The 13580-nt window shown below is 36.9% G+C and overlaps 1 protein-coding gene across 1 annotated transcript; it reads left to right on the top strand.

The window, feature by feature from the left end:
* Positions 1-2687: 2687 nt before the first annotated feature.
* On the top strand, positions 2688-6097 carry LOC140151685 (short-chain collagen C4-like). The gene is made up of 3 exons (XM_072174021.1): positions 2688-2923; positions 4351-4638; positions 5619-6097. Exons 1-3 carry the CDS (start codon positions 2830-2832, stop codon positions 6095-6097), a joined length of 861 nt encoding a protein of 286 aa, XP_072030122.1. The 5' UTR covers positions 2688-2829.
* The last annotated feature ends 7483 nt before the right edge of the window (positions 6098-13580 follow it).

Below are 13580 nucleotides of genomic sequence, written 5' to 3'. Positions count from 1 at the left end.
CAAAAATAATATCAATCAATCAATCAATATATTTTATTAACATTCACCAAACAAACTGGTATAGTTAATATTTACAAATACAAATATTTACAATTGAAATTGCAATATTAAAGTTACAAGTACAAATATTTACAATTATAGAAGAAATATAAATTAGTCTTAATAATAATAGACAATATTAATAGTGGCGCTCAAGTCCATGTTACATTGAGCCTATAGAATGAAAATATGACAGGGGTCGCTGCTCTAAGCCCAAATGGGAACTTTGTTATTATCTATAAGTCCATGTTCGTTCGTGAATCAAAAGCTGATTTGACGAATTTGGTTATTGGAGTAATACTGTCAAAATCACTTGCACTCATTATAAGTTTGAAAATGTCAGTGTCTACCATACCATCTATATCATACATAATAAGTAGTGATCTTCAAAGTTCCGGAGCTTAGTTCGCGTAGCACGAGCGCTTGACAATTTACGCCATCGTAGGCGCTATCACGGCGCGGCGTATTTGTGCGTTTAACACATTTCTACTGTGTGACGCAATTCTGCATTTAGTCAAGATTTATTTGTAAAAAATTCCCTCATTTCTCAAGTTCTTTCCCACTTTCGGATCTTCTGAAAATCTGCACTTGTGACGAAAGCGATGCTGATTTTATGAAGGTAAGCCTACGTTTCTTGTTTTTCCTAAATATATTTAAATTGTTTTTCGGGACAAAATTTCCTATCATAATAATTTTAATAGCCGTTTTCATTCCTTTCAAAAAGTCGTTTCAATTGCCCGGGTTCAATTGGTTTTATACCCCATAATTTCGCTCCATTTTTTAAATGATAAAATTATATTAATTTCTCTCGCATTTGTCTCAGTATAAAATCTTTTTGAAAATTTGGCCGGGAAAGCAGCTAAAGGTTGAGGGGGGGGGGGGTGCAAGAATGACCCTCGTCGGTGAAATCGTGTTTTTGTCGGTACATTCAAAACGTGCGTAAAGCCCAGGGCCGGATTTACCATAAGGCCAGAGCAACATTCACCTTCAATTCGGACTAATAGTCTAAAATTGAAATTTTTTTTCGCGCTTCGCGTGCAAACATCCTACTAGAATCTCAAAACTTGGCCACTTTAGTGCATGATGCGTTTGGGGCCTCCAAATTTTGGCCTGGCCCATGGGCCCCCAAAAAGGTAAATCCGGCCCTGGTGAAGCCCCACCCTCTCACGGCCTGTTCCGAAAACCCGGGCTCTACTTAAATATCAAATTTGGATTTAATTGCAGAGTCCTATAGGCATATCCTGGGATCTGAACCGAGATGTCATCTACTGATCAAACATTGTTTTGGATTGAATTGGAATCTCATTCCTATGTCTGCAATAACCTCTTACACCGTGTCAACTCTGTGCATGCCTATAGAAATGAGTAAGCCAGCTAAGCCCTACTATGACATATACGCTGAAGATGGTAAGAATGCTTTTTCACTAAGTTATAGTTTCAGTTATAGTATTCGAGTCTGTTGGTATAGAAATAAAGTTGCACATTTTGTATGTGCTCAGCATGGAATTACTGAGAAAGAGTCACTATTTGATTATTATGTATTTTTGTACCTGTTGTTTAAAAAACAAAAAAATAAAGTTCATGATAGTTGGGAACTGGTGGTTCATTATGTATGTCTTTTCTCCACCCGCTAGTTCCAAAGTTCCGCTACATACAGGAATGAAAAAAAAAAGCAAAGAAAGAATCATTATATGAGCATTATTATATGCCCCAAAGCCAAACATGATTCAATTTTTTTATGGCGTGATTTACCCTAAGACTAAGTAAGCCTAATTTAATTTGATCAATTAACTTTGTTAACATTAAAGCTATTTCATGAAAGATGGGAATCCCCTCTAATCAAATAACAAAGTCATGTCTATTTATGGATTGGGAAATCATTTTATCATTGCATTGGCTCCCGCATTGGCTCCTATGAAAAAATGTGAAAGGTTCTCTTACGAGCCAGGCATTATTTGTATGGACGTAGTAAATGTGCTACCGATTATCCAGCTGACACAAAGGAGATTTGGAGTACGCCAATGTGTGCATCTCTCTTCTGTCGACTTGCCGAAGTCTGGTTTATGAGGTCTGTCTATGGACCAGGTCTGTCTGTTTCCGGATTCCACTTACCATGCTTACATTGAAAGATGTAATGTTTCATCAGAGAAGAAATGAAAGATGTAATGTTTCATCAGAGAAGATGAGAAGAAATTCTTCTCATCTTCTCTAATGAAACATTACATCTTTCAATGTAAGCATGGTAAGTGGAAACAGAGTGAATGCACTGAAGCAGCACTGCTTTGGAAATTGTCAAGGATTTTGTATACACAAAGGAAACATTTCACAAGTCAACAACTACGTGGTCTTCCTGGACAATTATTTTGAACCAGGATACAATACTCCGGAACATTGAACCCAACAGAATCTTTTTACAGTCAACAACAAAAACAACTGTCGTCGGATAAATAAGCATGTGATAAGTAAACATTGATATAAAATTGGATCGATTGAGCCCATATTTATTGGTCGAGCAGTGATTTTTTAAAAGCGCTCTGCATTTCAGATTCTGTTATTTCAAATCAATTTTCGAACGAAGTGTTGAAAATAAAAGAGCAACCCTACACCATTGTCAGCGTCATCGCGTCACCATTTTAATACCTTTCATACTTATTGTAGTAGGCCTATACCATAATTGTTGATTGAGATCAGGGCTTTTTGCTGGTTTCATATCTTTTAACAGAACAAAGTGACACAGCTCCGAAGGAGATATCATCACAAGCTGCGCATAATCCACAAGCTGCCATCGTGATGTCAGCAATCGCACTCCTGCTCTCTAGCCTATGCCTAGCTATTTTAGCATGGTTAGTAGCTATAGAAGTGGGATTGATCAAAAACGGAAGTGGTAGGTCTATTTACCTTCACAAGGAATGATTATATATGATCCACAACTTATAAGTTCCCCCTAAATACTTTTTTAAATAAATCGAAAAATATTTGACAAAATGCAAGCGTGTAAAAAGGTATACATGTGTAGCCTTATTTGTTTTACACATATGGACCAAAATGTAGCGTCACACGTCATTGCGTTCAGTCACAATGGCTAATTATGTAAAAAGAGACCGAGTGTTAAAAGTTGCATCTGATTCCATAAACCATAAAACAATAAACCAAACATTAACTCATACAACTATATATCAACTCTCTAATTTATAACTCAAAACGTTTCTGTCTTTTTTTTCCCTTTCCTGTCTTTTTTTAAACCAATATTTAGTACTTATATAAGAAGTAGGCCTACACTGCCGCCTTTTGGTTAAAAATGACTAAAACTAAAAAATGGCTCCTATCATCCCATAGCCTATTATTCGCTATGTAAGCCTATATAGTTTTCAATTTGATTTCTGCATATTGCTTGCTGGAGCATAATTTTAAAAGGAAAGAGAGTAAGGGACTGTGCAATAAATATGAGCCTGTGGTGGTAAAATTGGGGATGGGGAGGCGATTATGGGGAGATTGTTGTAGCAAGCCGAAGGAAAGGAGCATTTTTTGGCACGAGATGGGGAAAGCATGTTTTGGCACGCCGCTTGGAAACTTTACCCACTGGGTCTCATAATTATTGCACAGCCCCAAATATAAACCATGGACCATTCAATTTTCCTTGTATTATGCCAGTTAATTGTACTATATTATAGGCCATATAGAAAATAGGAAAACCCTTACTTCAAATCCTATTTTTTTTCATTGATAAGACAAATTTAATGTTTAGAACATCATTTAGTTAACTCCTTCACAACATCTCTGGAGTTCACCTCACGAGGACGTATATACACTGACATGTCCAAATATTGAGGCTAGTTTCAAATATTTTATTTATGTTGAATGAGTTTTATTGCTGTTTAACTACCACCACGTATGAACATTCACTCGAAAATATTATTTAGTTCAATTTATTACACTTTAAACTATTTTTAACCAGCCGAATATTTTTTAAATATAACTTTTATTGCTCAAATGCAAATTTCCATGCCAATTTGGCAACAATAACAGTATGAGCCCAACATTGGGTGTAATGAATAAGGCATTTATATAGAAGTCAATAAAAAATACCAGTTTTACAACTTGGAAGAAAGAGATATCTCTTCCAGTGTTACAATAGACCTTTATATACATAGCACCCAAGTGGCCTTTTTTTCCAACACAAATTCCTTCTTAGCGCCACTTCGTTGCAAAAATCCTATATTTATCCACCAATTAAAAAAATAATTACGGACTATTAAACAAGAACTAAATGTTAACAATACACAATCTTTCACTTTTCAAACCCTCTGGAAGGTGTTGGTCAGAGCACACCAGGGTCTGTGACCACACAGATGACAGACACTTTGTCAGATGGTTCTTCAAACCCTCATGTTGATGTTGACCAGACTACTCCAGGATCCGTGACCACACAGGTGACGGAAACTCTTCAACAAACAACTTGTCCACCCGTCGACTGTCCTGATGGTGAGAGTTCACCCCAGCCAACCCAAACACCACCAACCCAGGGCAGCTCGGGTAGTGCAGTGTACATAAGATGGGGTAGAACTGTATGCCCAGAAAATGCTACTCTTGTCTATAAAGGTAATTGGTTACAGTGGCGATTTTGAGATGATTGTAATCTTTGCCGATTTCTAATAGGCCTACCAGAAATGTAATATTGTCGGGTCAGTGAAAGAACGTCATAACGAACATTTTGTTGAAATTGGGCATTTAGTAAAGCTGTATTCAGTCTGAAGGATCAAAAATTATCAAAATTCAGATTTTCGCACATTTGTTTAGTGGCATGTGCTGGCTGACATAGTGGTTAAGCCAAACCTGAACATTTATCTAGCATCATTTAATGAATCTGTATCTTATTGTTTAGCAATAATCAATACATGTAATGAGCAAAAATTACTGTAAGGGCTCATTAATATGAAATTATTGCCCATATTTTGCTAAAAATCAATGCATAAATGTTCAGGGTACTTCTAATTTTGAACACTTTTGCCTTGAAACTTGGTCAAAGTGTTTCTAATAAGTGTTAATTCCTGTTATTTCTGAGGAATCATGGAGCGCAAGTTTGACAAAAATAGGAGCATCTTTAATTTTTGACCCATGTCCCCTGTATTAACTTGAAAATTGACTTTCGACCCTTTTTGGCACATAACTCCGCAACTTAACCACATGTCGTACCACACTAACTTTATGTTTGTGATCCAACCAGATAGATATGCTTTTGAATAAAATCAGAGAATGTTCAATTTTGATCCCTGTATATTTTGGGAGGGTCAGCATGGACCCCTTTGACAATATTTTGAGATGGGAACATGAAAATTTGTTTACATTGGTTCCACTCAAGTTCAAAAATTAAGATAGAAAAGTACATCAACGGGGTGCATGGGAACTCCCTCTTCCTACCTATTGACATGATTGAGGCTAGAGTAGCCAACTGCTAAACTGCTCTTTTAGAAACTGGGCATTATGGTGTTCACATTAATGTGCATGACCAATCACAACCCTTCTCCTAGGGCATCGGTTCTCAGTGCGTGTTACTGACTTCTATTTTCTTTTGATACTAGGTGTTGCTGGTGGGAAGTGGTACAGCCAAACGGGTGGTGGTTCTAATTATCTGTGTCTACCAGACACTCCTGAATATGATGACTACCGGGCAGGAGTAGATGACAATAGGGCCTTTGTCTATTCGTCTGAATATCAGTACAATAGCTTTCCACCCCTTGCAGACAGCATGAATCATGATGCTCCCTGTGCTGTTTGTCTTGCAAACAATCGCATCAGCCTAATGATCATTCCCGCCAAAATGACATGTCCCGCCACTTGGACTCGTGAATATCATGGTTATCTGATGGCATCGAAGGAATCTCATCAAACTTCAGAGTTTGTTTGCGTTGACAGAAACCCAGAAGCAAGGCCAGATAGTGCAGCTGATAAGAATGGAGCTAATTTATATCTCGTTGAAGTGAGATGTATTACCGGCAACTTGCCATGTAGTCCTTATCTCGATGGAGCAGAACTCACATGTGTAGTATGCACTCAGTAGGAACTTAAAGGGACATTGCTTTGGAGTTTAAAAGTTTTTTATTGATGAACTACTTGCTATCAGCAGTAGATATGGCATTGATGAACTATTTGCTATCTACAGTAGATAGTACATTGATGAACTACTAGCTAGTAACAACAGATAGGGCATTGATGAACTACTAGCTAGTAACAACAGATAGGGCATTGATGAACTACTTGCTATCAGCAGTAGATAGGGCATTGATGAACTACTTGCTATCAGCAGTTGATAGGGCATTGATGAACTACTTGCTATCAGCAGTAGATATGGGGTATTGATAAACTACTTGCTATCAGCAGTAGATAGCGCATTGCGTTTGCGTTGACAGAAACCCAGAAGCAAGGCCAGATAGTGCAGCTGATAAGAATGGAGCTAATTTATATCTCGTTGAAGGGAGATGTACTACCGGCAATTTGCCATGTAGTCCTTATATCGATGGAGCAGAACTCACATGTGTAGTATGTACTCAGTAGGAACTTAAAGGGACATTGCTTTGGAGTTTAAAAGTTTTTTATTGATGAACTACTTGCTATCAGCAGTAGATATGGCATTGATGAACTATTTGCTATCAGCAGTAGATAGTACATTGATGAACTACTAGCTAGTAACAACAGATAGGGCATTGATGAACTACTTGCTATCAGCAGTAGATAGGGCATTGATGAACTACTAGCTAGTAACAACAGATAGGGCATTGATGAACTACTTGCTATCAGCAGTAGATAGGGCATTGATGAACTACTTGCTATCAGTAGTAGATAGGGCATTGATGAACTACTTGCTATCAGCAGTAGATAGGGCATTGATGAACTGCTTTCTATCAGCAGTAGATAGGGCATTGATGAACTATTTGCTATCAGCAGTAGATAGGGCATTGATGAACTACTTGCTATCAGCAGTAGATAGGGCATTGATGAACTACTTGCTATCAGCAGTAGATAAGGCATTGATGAACTACTTGCTATCAGCAGTAGATATGGGGTATTGATAAACTACTTGCTATCAGCAGTAGATAGGGCATTAAACGAATACGTTTTCAGGGTAAGTACTGGTCTCGAGATGCCGACGTGTAGACGTAGCCAACTCATCCAACACCAGGGGACCAGTAGTTTTGAATACTTCCCCAAAATGGAACATGTTGTATTTGTTTTACTATACCTCATACATGTAAATATGTTCACCATCACAGTAAAAGTAAACACAAGTCAAAGCAAACTGGTATCGGTCAGCGTGCATGCCGGCCGGCATGGTAAAAAAGTTTAATATTTTGCTTACCTGATATCAGAGGATTTCTGTTCAATCTATTTATATTATATCATTCAGGTTCTTAATACTCCATAAATAACATTTTGTTTCATAAAACGTAAAATTTGTGTGTTATTATCCATCTGTAATCTCTGCAAAATAACTGCAACAGATGCCATTTCCAGGATAAACGCATATCCGAAACGCTGTTGTGTAGCATAATATGCTACGTCTGAAGGAACAATGCCGGCGGGTTGTGACACTGTGTGGTAGTAGGGGTGTGGAAGTTTTTACTACCTCCCCGCTTGCGCGTAATTGCACAGGCGCGGGGAAGTTGTAAAAACTTGCGTACTTGGATGCAGGCATTATTATCCAATAAGATGTCTGGATTACCTAATAAATATTGATGAGGTATAGTAATGATGAACTACTTGCTATCAGAGTTAGAAAAGGCATCGATGAACTACTTGCTATCAGCAGTAGATAAGACATTGATGAACTACTTGTTATCAGCAGTAGATAAGGCATTGATGAACTACTTCTTATCAACATTAGATATGGCATTGATGCAATATCTACTATCAGCAGCAGGTAGGGCATTGATGGACTTACTTGCTATCAGCAGTACGATGATAGCAAGTAGTTCACCAATTCCCTATCTAGACTAATGTTATCTACTATCTACTGCTGAAAGCAAGTAGTTCATCAATGCCCTATCTACTGCTGATAGCAAGTAGTTCATTAATTAGAGAATAAATGATAGGATTTTGTCTTTTGCCTATCAATATATGTGTCATAATGGATGGGCTGGCCAATATTTTGAGTAGTGGATGCGGCGCAGCGGTACTACGATAAAAATATTGGCCAGCCCATCCATTATGACACGATATTGATAGGCAAAAGACAAAATCCTATCATTTATTCTCATTCTTATTCAGTTTTAATGTAATTTTTGCGAAAAAAAATGCATTATTAAAGAAAAAAATAAAAGTTACTTTTGTGAGGACATCCCCGTTGTTTTAAATGAACGAAACCATCACAAACATCTAAGCCGCCCGAATTATGTTTTTAGTTCTCGCGACGTGTATTACGCTTGAACGCATTATCGCGCGATCATTGAGGAGCAACAAGCGTGCACGCCGTTGCGTGGCGGCACGCAGCGCCCTGACTAATATCACTATCAACTATTGTGAGATATTATACACCAGAAAACCAATCAAATTACGTGAATTCTTTACAAGACGCACCCATTGAATAAGAATGCCCTATCTACTGCTGATAGCAAGTAGTTCATTAATGCCCTATCTACTGCTGATAGCAAGTTGTTCATCAATGCCCTCAGCTACTGCTGATAGGACGTTGTTCATCAATGCCCTCATCTATTGCTGAAAGCAAGTAGTTCATCAATGCCATATCTACTTCTGAAAGCAAGTAGTTCATCAATGCCCTCATCTACTGCTGATAGCAAGTAGTTCATCAATTGTTCAATATTGTTTGTTTGGGGATGTGCCGCTGGGTCTCAGAAAACTTACACAGAATTTAAACCATGTTTGACAAAAGAGAGACTAGAATTTATACCAATTTTAAGGAATTTTCTGTTGAAAATTAAGGTAAGACACTGTATAGCATTATATAAGTGTTACAATAATAATGCGGTAGATTTATAAAATTCTGAATTCATTGTTTTACCTATTTTTTGGAGAAAAAAAACATCCGTTCTTCAAAACATACTTTCATGAAAATGAGAGCCATCAATAAATCACAATGGCTGAGAACTAAATGACTGAAAATGCACCAAATCTGCTGCACATCCAGCCGAAATTTGCTTAGTTCAATTGGATAAAAAATATTGGAATTTTTCACTTTCATATTTTTTTATTCCTCAAACAAAATGCCATTTTCTCCCTCGCCCTCTTACGTAAGCTTCATACGTAACTTGTAAGCGACAAAAGATTGCTCCATTTTACTACATATACAACGAATTTGACCGATTCCAATTAGCGGAAGTTGGAACATGTGTAAACATCACAAATATGCCACAGAATTAGGTTTTAACAAAATTAACCAAATTCATTTAAGGCCAGAGTAATGGAAGACACATTCGTCCATGACCGAATTTGAGATTTTTTAATATTTATCAACACTAAGATGTATTCTTTCACTTGAAACTGATAAAATACAACTTGCTAATATTTATTCGTATTTTTGCTTGATTTATTTCACTCTTTTCAACTCTAAAGTCACATGGCTCAAGACAGCTTAGTAAATTGGCGGAAATAATGAGTCAGAAATGCGCTTAATCTGAAATATTGTGATTACTGCTGGCGATTCACGTCAAGTGTGCGGCGCAACTCTGCGCGTATGTCCAACGAGTCAAGGCGCATTCGGTATGTTGTTAACGCCAGCAAATGTGGTGTAAACAAAACAAAATTTGCAGTCAAAATGCCACTTAGATTTTTTAATTATTTTGAATTTTGGTGCTCTGAAAGCAGAGATTATAGATTCATTGGTGCAAAAAGATGCATATTTAGACCATGCCCCAGATACAGCTTTTACAAGTGTGAAAGTCTTACCGTTTTAAAATTTAAGGACGTTTTGTGCATAATTTGGACATTTTTTTACTAAAACGTCGATTTCTCAGAGTTCACTTTTGACAATATTACTTGCGATTTTTGTGACAAGATAACTCGAAAAATATGCAAGCAAAGGGTAAACTTTTTGCACTATCCTTTAGAGTACATCAAAGTCTAGGGAAGGTTTTTTAATTTTTTCAAAATATTTGTTTTAAACAAAAATATACACCATTATGTTAAATTTTTAGCTTAATAGAGTGACAAAATGGCTTTTTTCACATGTTTTTTTAAATATATCGAAAAAAGAGACGAATTTCAAAAAAATTAAAAAAACCTTCCCTAAGTTCATGTCTCTTCTTCATGAAAACCTAACTGAATTTTTTTTTTTTTACTCGAACGGATTTTTTTCTAAGTTGTCACAAAAAATTGGGGTAAAAAGTGAATTTTGTGATTTGTTCACTTTTTGAACAAATCTGACGTCACCATGGGATTCCTTGACTCATTTCCTTTCCAAAAATGTATAGTTTGATATACTTTGGACATACAATTCAGAAATAATGAAGCTCGAAAAGGTCCATGTTCTCTCCCATTACTCTGCCCTTAAAAAGATTGTATAATCCCGGTTTGGCTTTCCCCCCACCAAAATCTATCAATAATTTGCAATAATTTGACTAAGAAGCAAATAAAATATATATGACAGGGTTCGAGGTTTGAGTACGGTTTCACTGCCAAATGTGTGAAAAAAATATTTAGGTGTGAAGAATACTTCTAACAAGGCGGTTCTCGAACCACGAGTCTCGCCTGCTTTCGCAACCGCCTGCTTTTGTGATTACTTTTGGTCGAGGTAAATGAATTTGGCGGTTATCGGCTAGGCACGATTATCTGGCTGATGGTGACTGTGCCCACCAAGTTTCATGCCCATGCAACAGTTTTTACTAATTTGACCCCTGGTGACCCTGAAATGACCTTCCAAAACGTTGGCTCTAAATGTTGACTGTATCCACTAAGTTTCATACCCACACAACAGTTTGTACTAATTTGACCTCAGATGACCCCTGGTGGCCTCAAAATGATCTTCCAAAAATTTGGCTTTAAATGTTGACGGTACCCACCAAGTTTCATGTCCATGGACAGTTTTTACTAATTCGACCTCAGATGACCCCTGGTGACCTCGAAATGACCTTCCAAAAATTTGGCTTTAAATGTTGACTGTACCCACCAAGTTTCATGCACATCCGATAGTTTTTACTAATTTGACCTCAGATGACCCCTGGTGACCCCGAAATGACCTTCCAAAAATTTGGCTTTAAATGTTGACTGTACCCATTAAGTTTCATGCCCATCCGACAGTTTATACTTATTTGACCTCAGATGACCCCTGGTGACCTTGAAATGACCTTCAAAAATTTGGCTTGAAATGTTGACTGTACCTACCAAGTTTCATGCCCATCCGACAGTTTATACTAATTTGACCTCAGATGACCCCTGGTGACCTTGAAATGACCTTCAACAAATTTGGCTTGAAATGTTGACTGTACCTACCAAGTTTCATGCCCATACGACAGTTTTTACTAATTTGACCTCAGATGACCTCTAGAGGTCCTCAGTGACCTTGACCCACTAACCAATACAAACCGGTTTTGTCTCGGGTCAAGATGCACCCACCCACCAAGTTTGAGAAACGTGCGACGCCTAGTCTCCGAGAAAAAGCAAAACTTTAATCAAATTTGTCACACACGCACACACACACGCACACACATACATACGGAAAAGTGATTATATAGTCTCCTGCCTTATCAGGCGAGACAAAAATGAGCATATATAGTATTTCTAAGGTAAAAATGTCTGAATTTTCAATTTTTCTAACTTAGAATACTGTATCTTAAGTCGTTTTTGGTTTTAAACATGGATTTATGGCCATTTTTTACTGAAAATGACCAGTTTTAGGTGAAAAAAAAAATCACCATTAATTTTTAATCCCTAATATTTTCTACTATATAGATAAATGTTGTCTTTCTCTGTTATTTTGTATTACCTGATGGTTTATTTGTTCAAATAAAACTGTTTTTAATTGATTTCATCGCTTACTTTGTATACCATACCGGATAAAGTTGAACTTGAAAGTGAAAAACGAAGCCCAAAAAGGTCATTTTCGAGAGATTTGTATCTTAGTTTCAGCCATAAAATTTGATCTATAGAGGCTAGAGACCTCATTAACCCCTCATTTTAATGATATTTCAATTTGCCACACACTGATAATAATTTTAACTTCCTTAAAAAAAGAGAAATTGAAGAAAATTGCAAAAATGTTACCCATACCCCTAAGCGTGAAAAAAAAATATGGCAAATTGTAAAAAAAATATTTCGAAAAACTTATGGAGGTACAGCTCTGAAAAGTTGATCGATTGTGCACTCTACCAATCCCCACAATCGATTAGATTTGTGGAATGATGCCATGTATACTTTTTTTCAAAATAATTTTTTTTACGACTCAGATTTTGCCCCATTTTGAGGTTCACACCATTTTTCTGATGTATCAACCCCTTAAACCCAAAGGTCACACCCATAAAAGTTATTCCAGGAAGAGCAGTCAATGCCTTTCATGTTGTGCCCTCAAATATGTAATTATAAAGGGATGATCTGATGATAATACGACCACCGATGATGAAGAATCTTTCACACCGGGAGATGAAGTATGGGCAAAGCATGGTTGCTACTGGTATCCAGCTAAAGTCATTTCCCCAACTGATGTACCTGAACATCTATCTGAAGTTCTATCCTGAGAAAACTGAATCAGAATCAAGTAATAGTCAAGTGGTATGGTGAAGAGAACTTTAGTTCTGTACCAGCTCTTCACATCAACCATTTATCAAAAAAAAAGTTGATGCAGACCATGCTGCTAGATCACACAATATTCAGTTGTGCTATCAACAAGCCATTTCTGATGTCAGGGGTGAATAAAGTGCTATGCTTCAGTATAAACATTTTAAGATTGTGTAAAGGTAATCAGTTATACATTAACACTTTAAGAACATCATTTCTTTATGAGTTTAGACATCAATAGATTTATTGTCTTGACACCAAACCTGACCGCTATATGTTTACTAAATATATAGGAATACAGGGCCTCAGTACCAACATCATTTCATTTTCATACATGAGAACAGTGTTTAAGCAGTCTTTATAGTTTGTTTAACATATTTATAGATTCAAAACAACTTAACTGAAGTAATAATGCTCTGTAACTTTTTTAAAATACAGTTGTGTTCCAAGTAGACTCCCAGGATTCTTCGTAAAAACAACATGCGCTTAGAATTTGTTACATATCTTTAAAATGGTGATACCCTGTGTATTAAAAACTTCAGAAATGGACTCAGCACAAAATTCTAGTCCAGAAAACATGTATAATGTTATGATAACATGAACTTCATTTTTCCCCCATTTTGGCAGTAAAACCGTACTCAAACCTCGAACCCTGTCATATATATAATCCTGAAATGTTTGAAATTTGGGTTTGCATTCATTTGTACAAGAAAACTCTTTTCCCCAATTTCTGGGTCGATCAGGTCAAGATGTGTCTCCCGAGGCCTAACAGATAGTTACTAGGTCTCTTCCTGAATAGATTCAGTCAATACAAACGGTGA

Source organism: Amphiura filiformis, chromosome 5, assembly GCF_039555335.1.
Source record: "Amphiura filiformis chromosome 5, Afil_fr2py, whole genome shotgun sequence".
Lineage (NCBI taxonomy): Eukaryota > Metazoa > Echinodermata > Ophiuroidea > Amphilepidida > Amphiuridae > Amphiura > Amphiura filiformis.
Note: the sequence above shows the minus strand (reverse complement) of the source record. Positions and strands in the feature narration are given on the sequence as shown.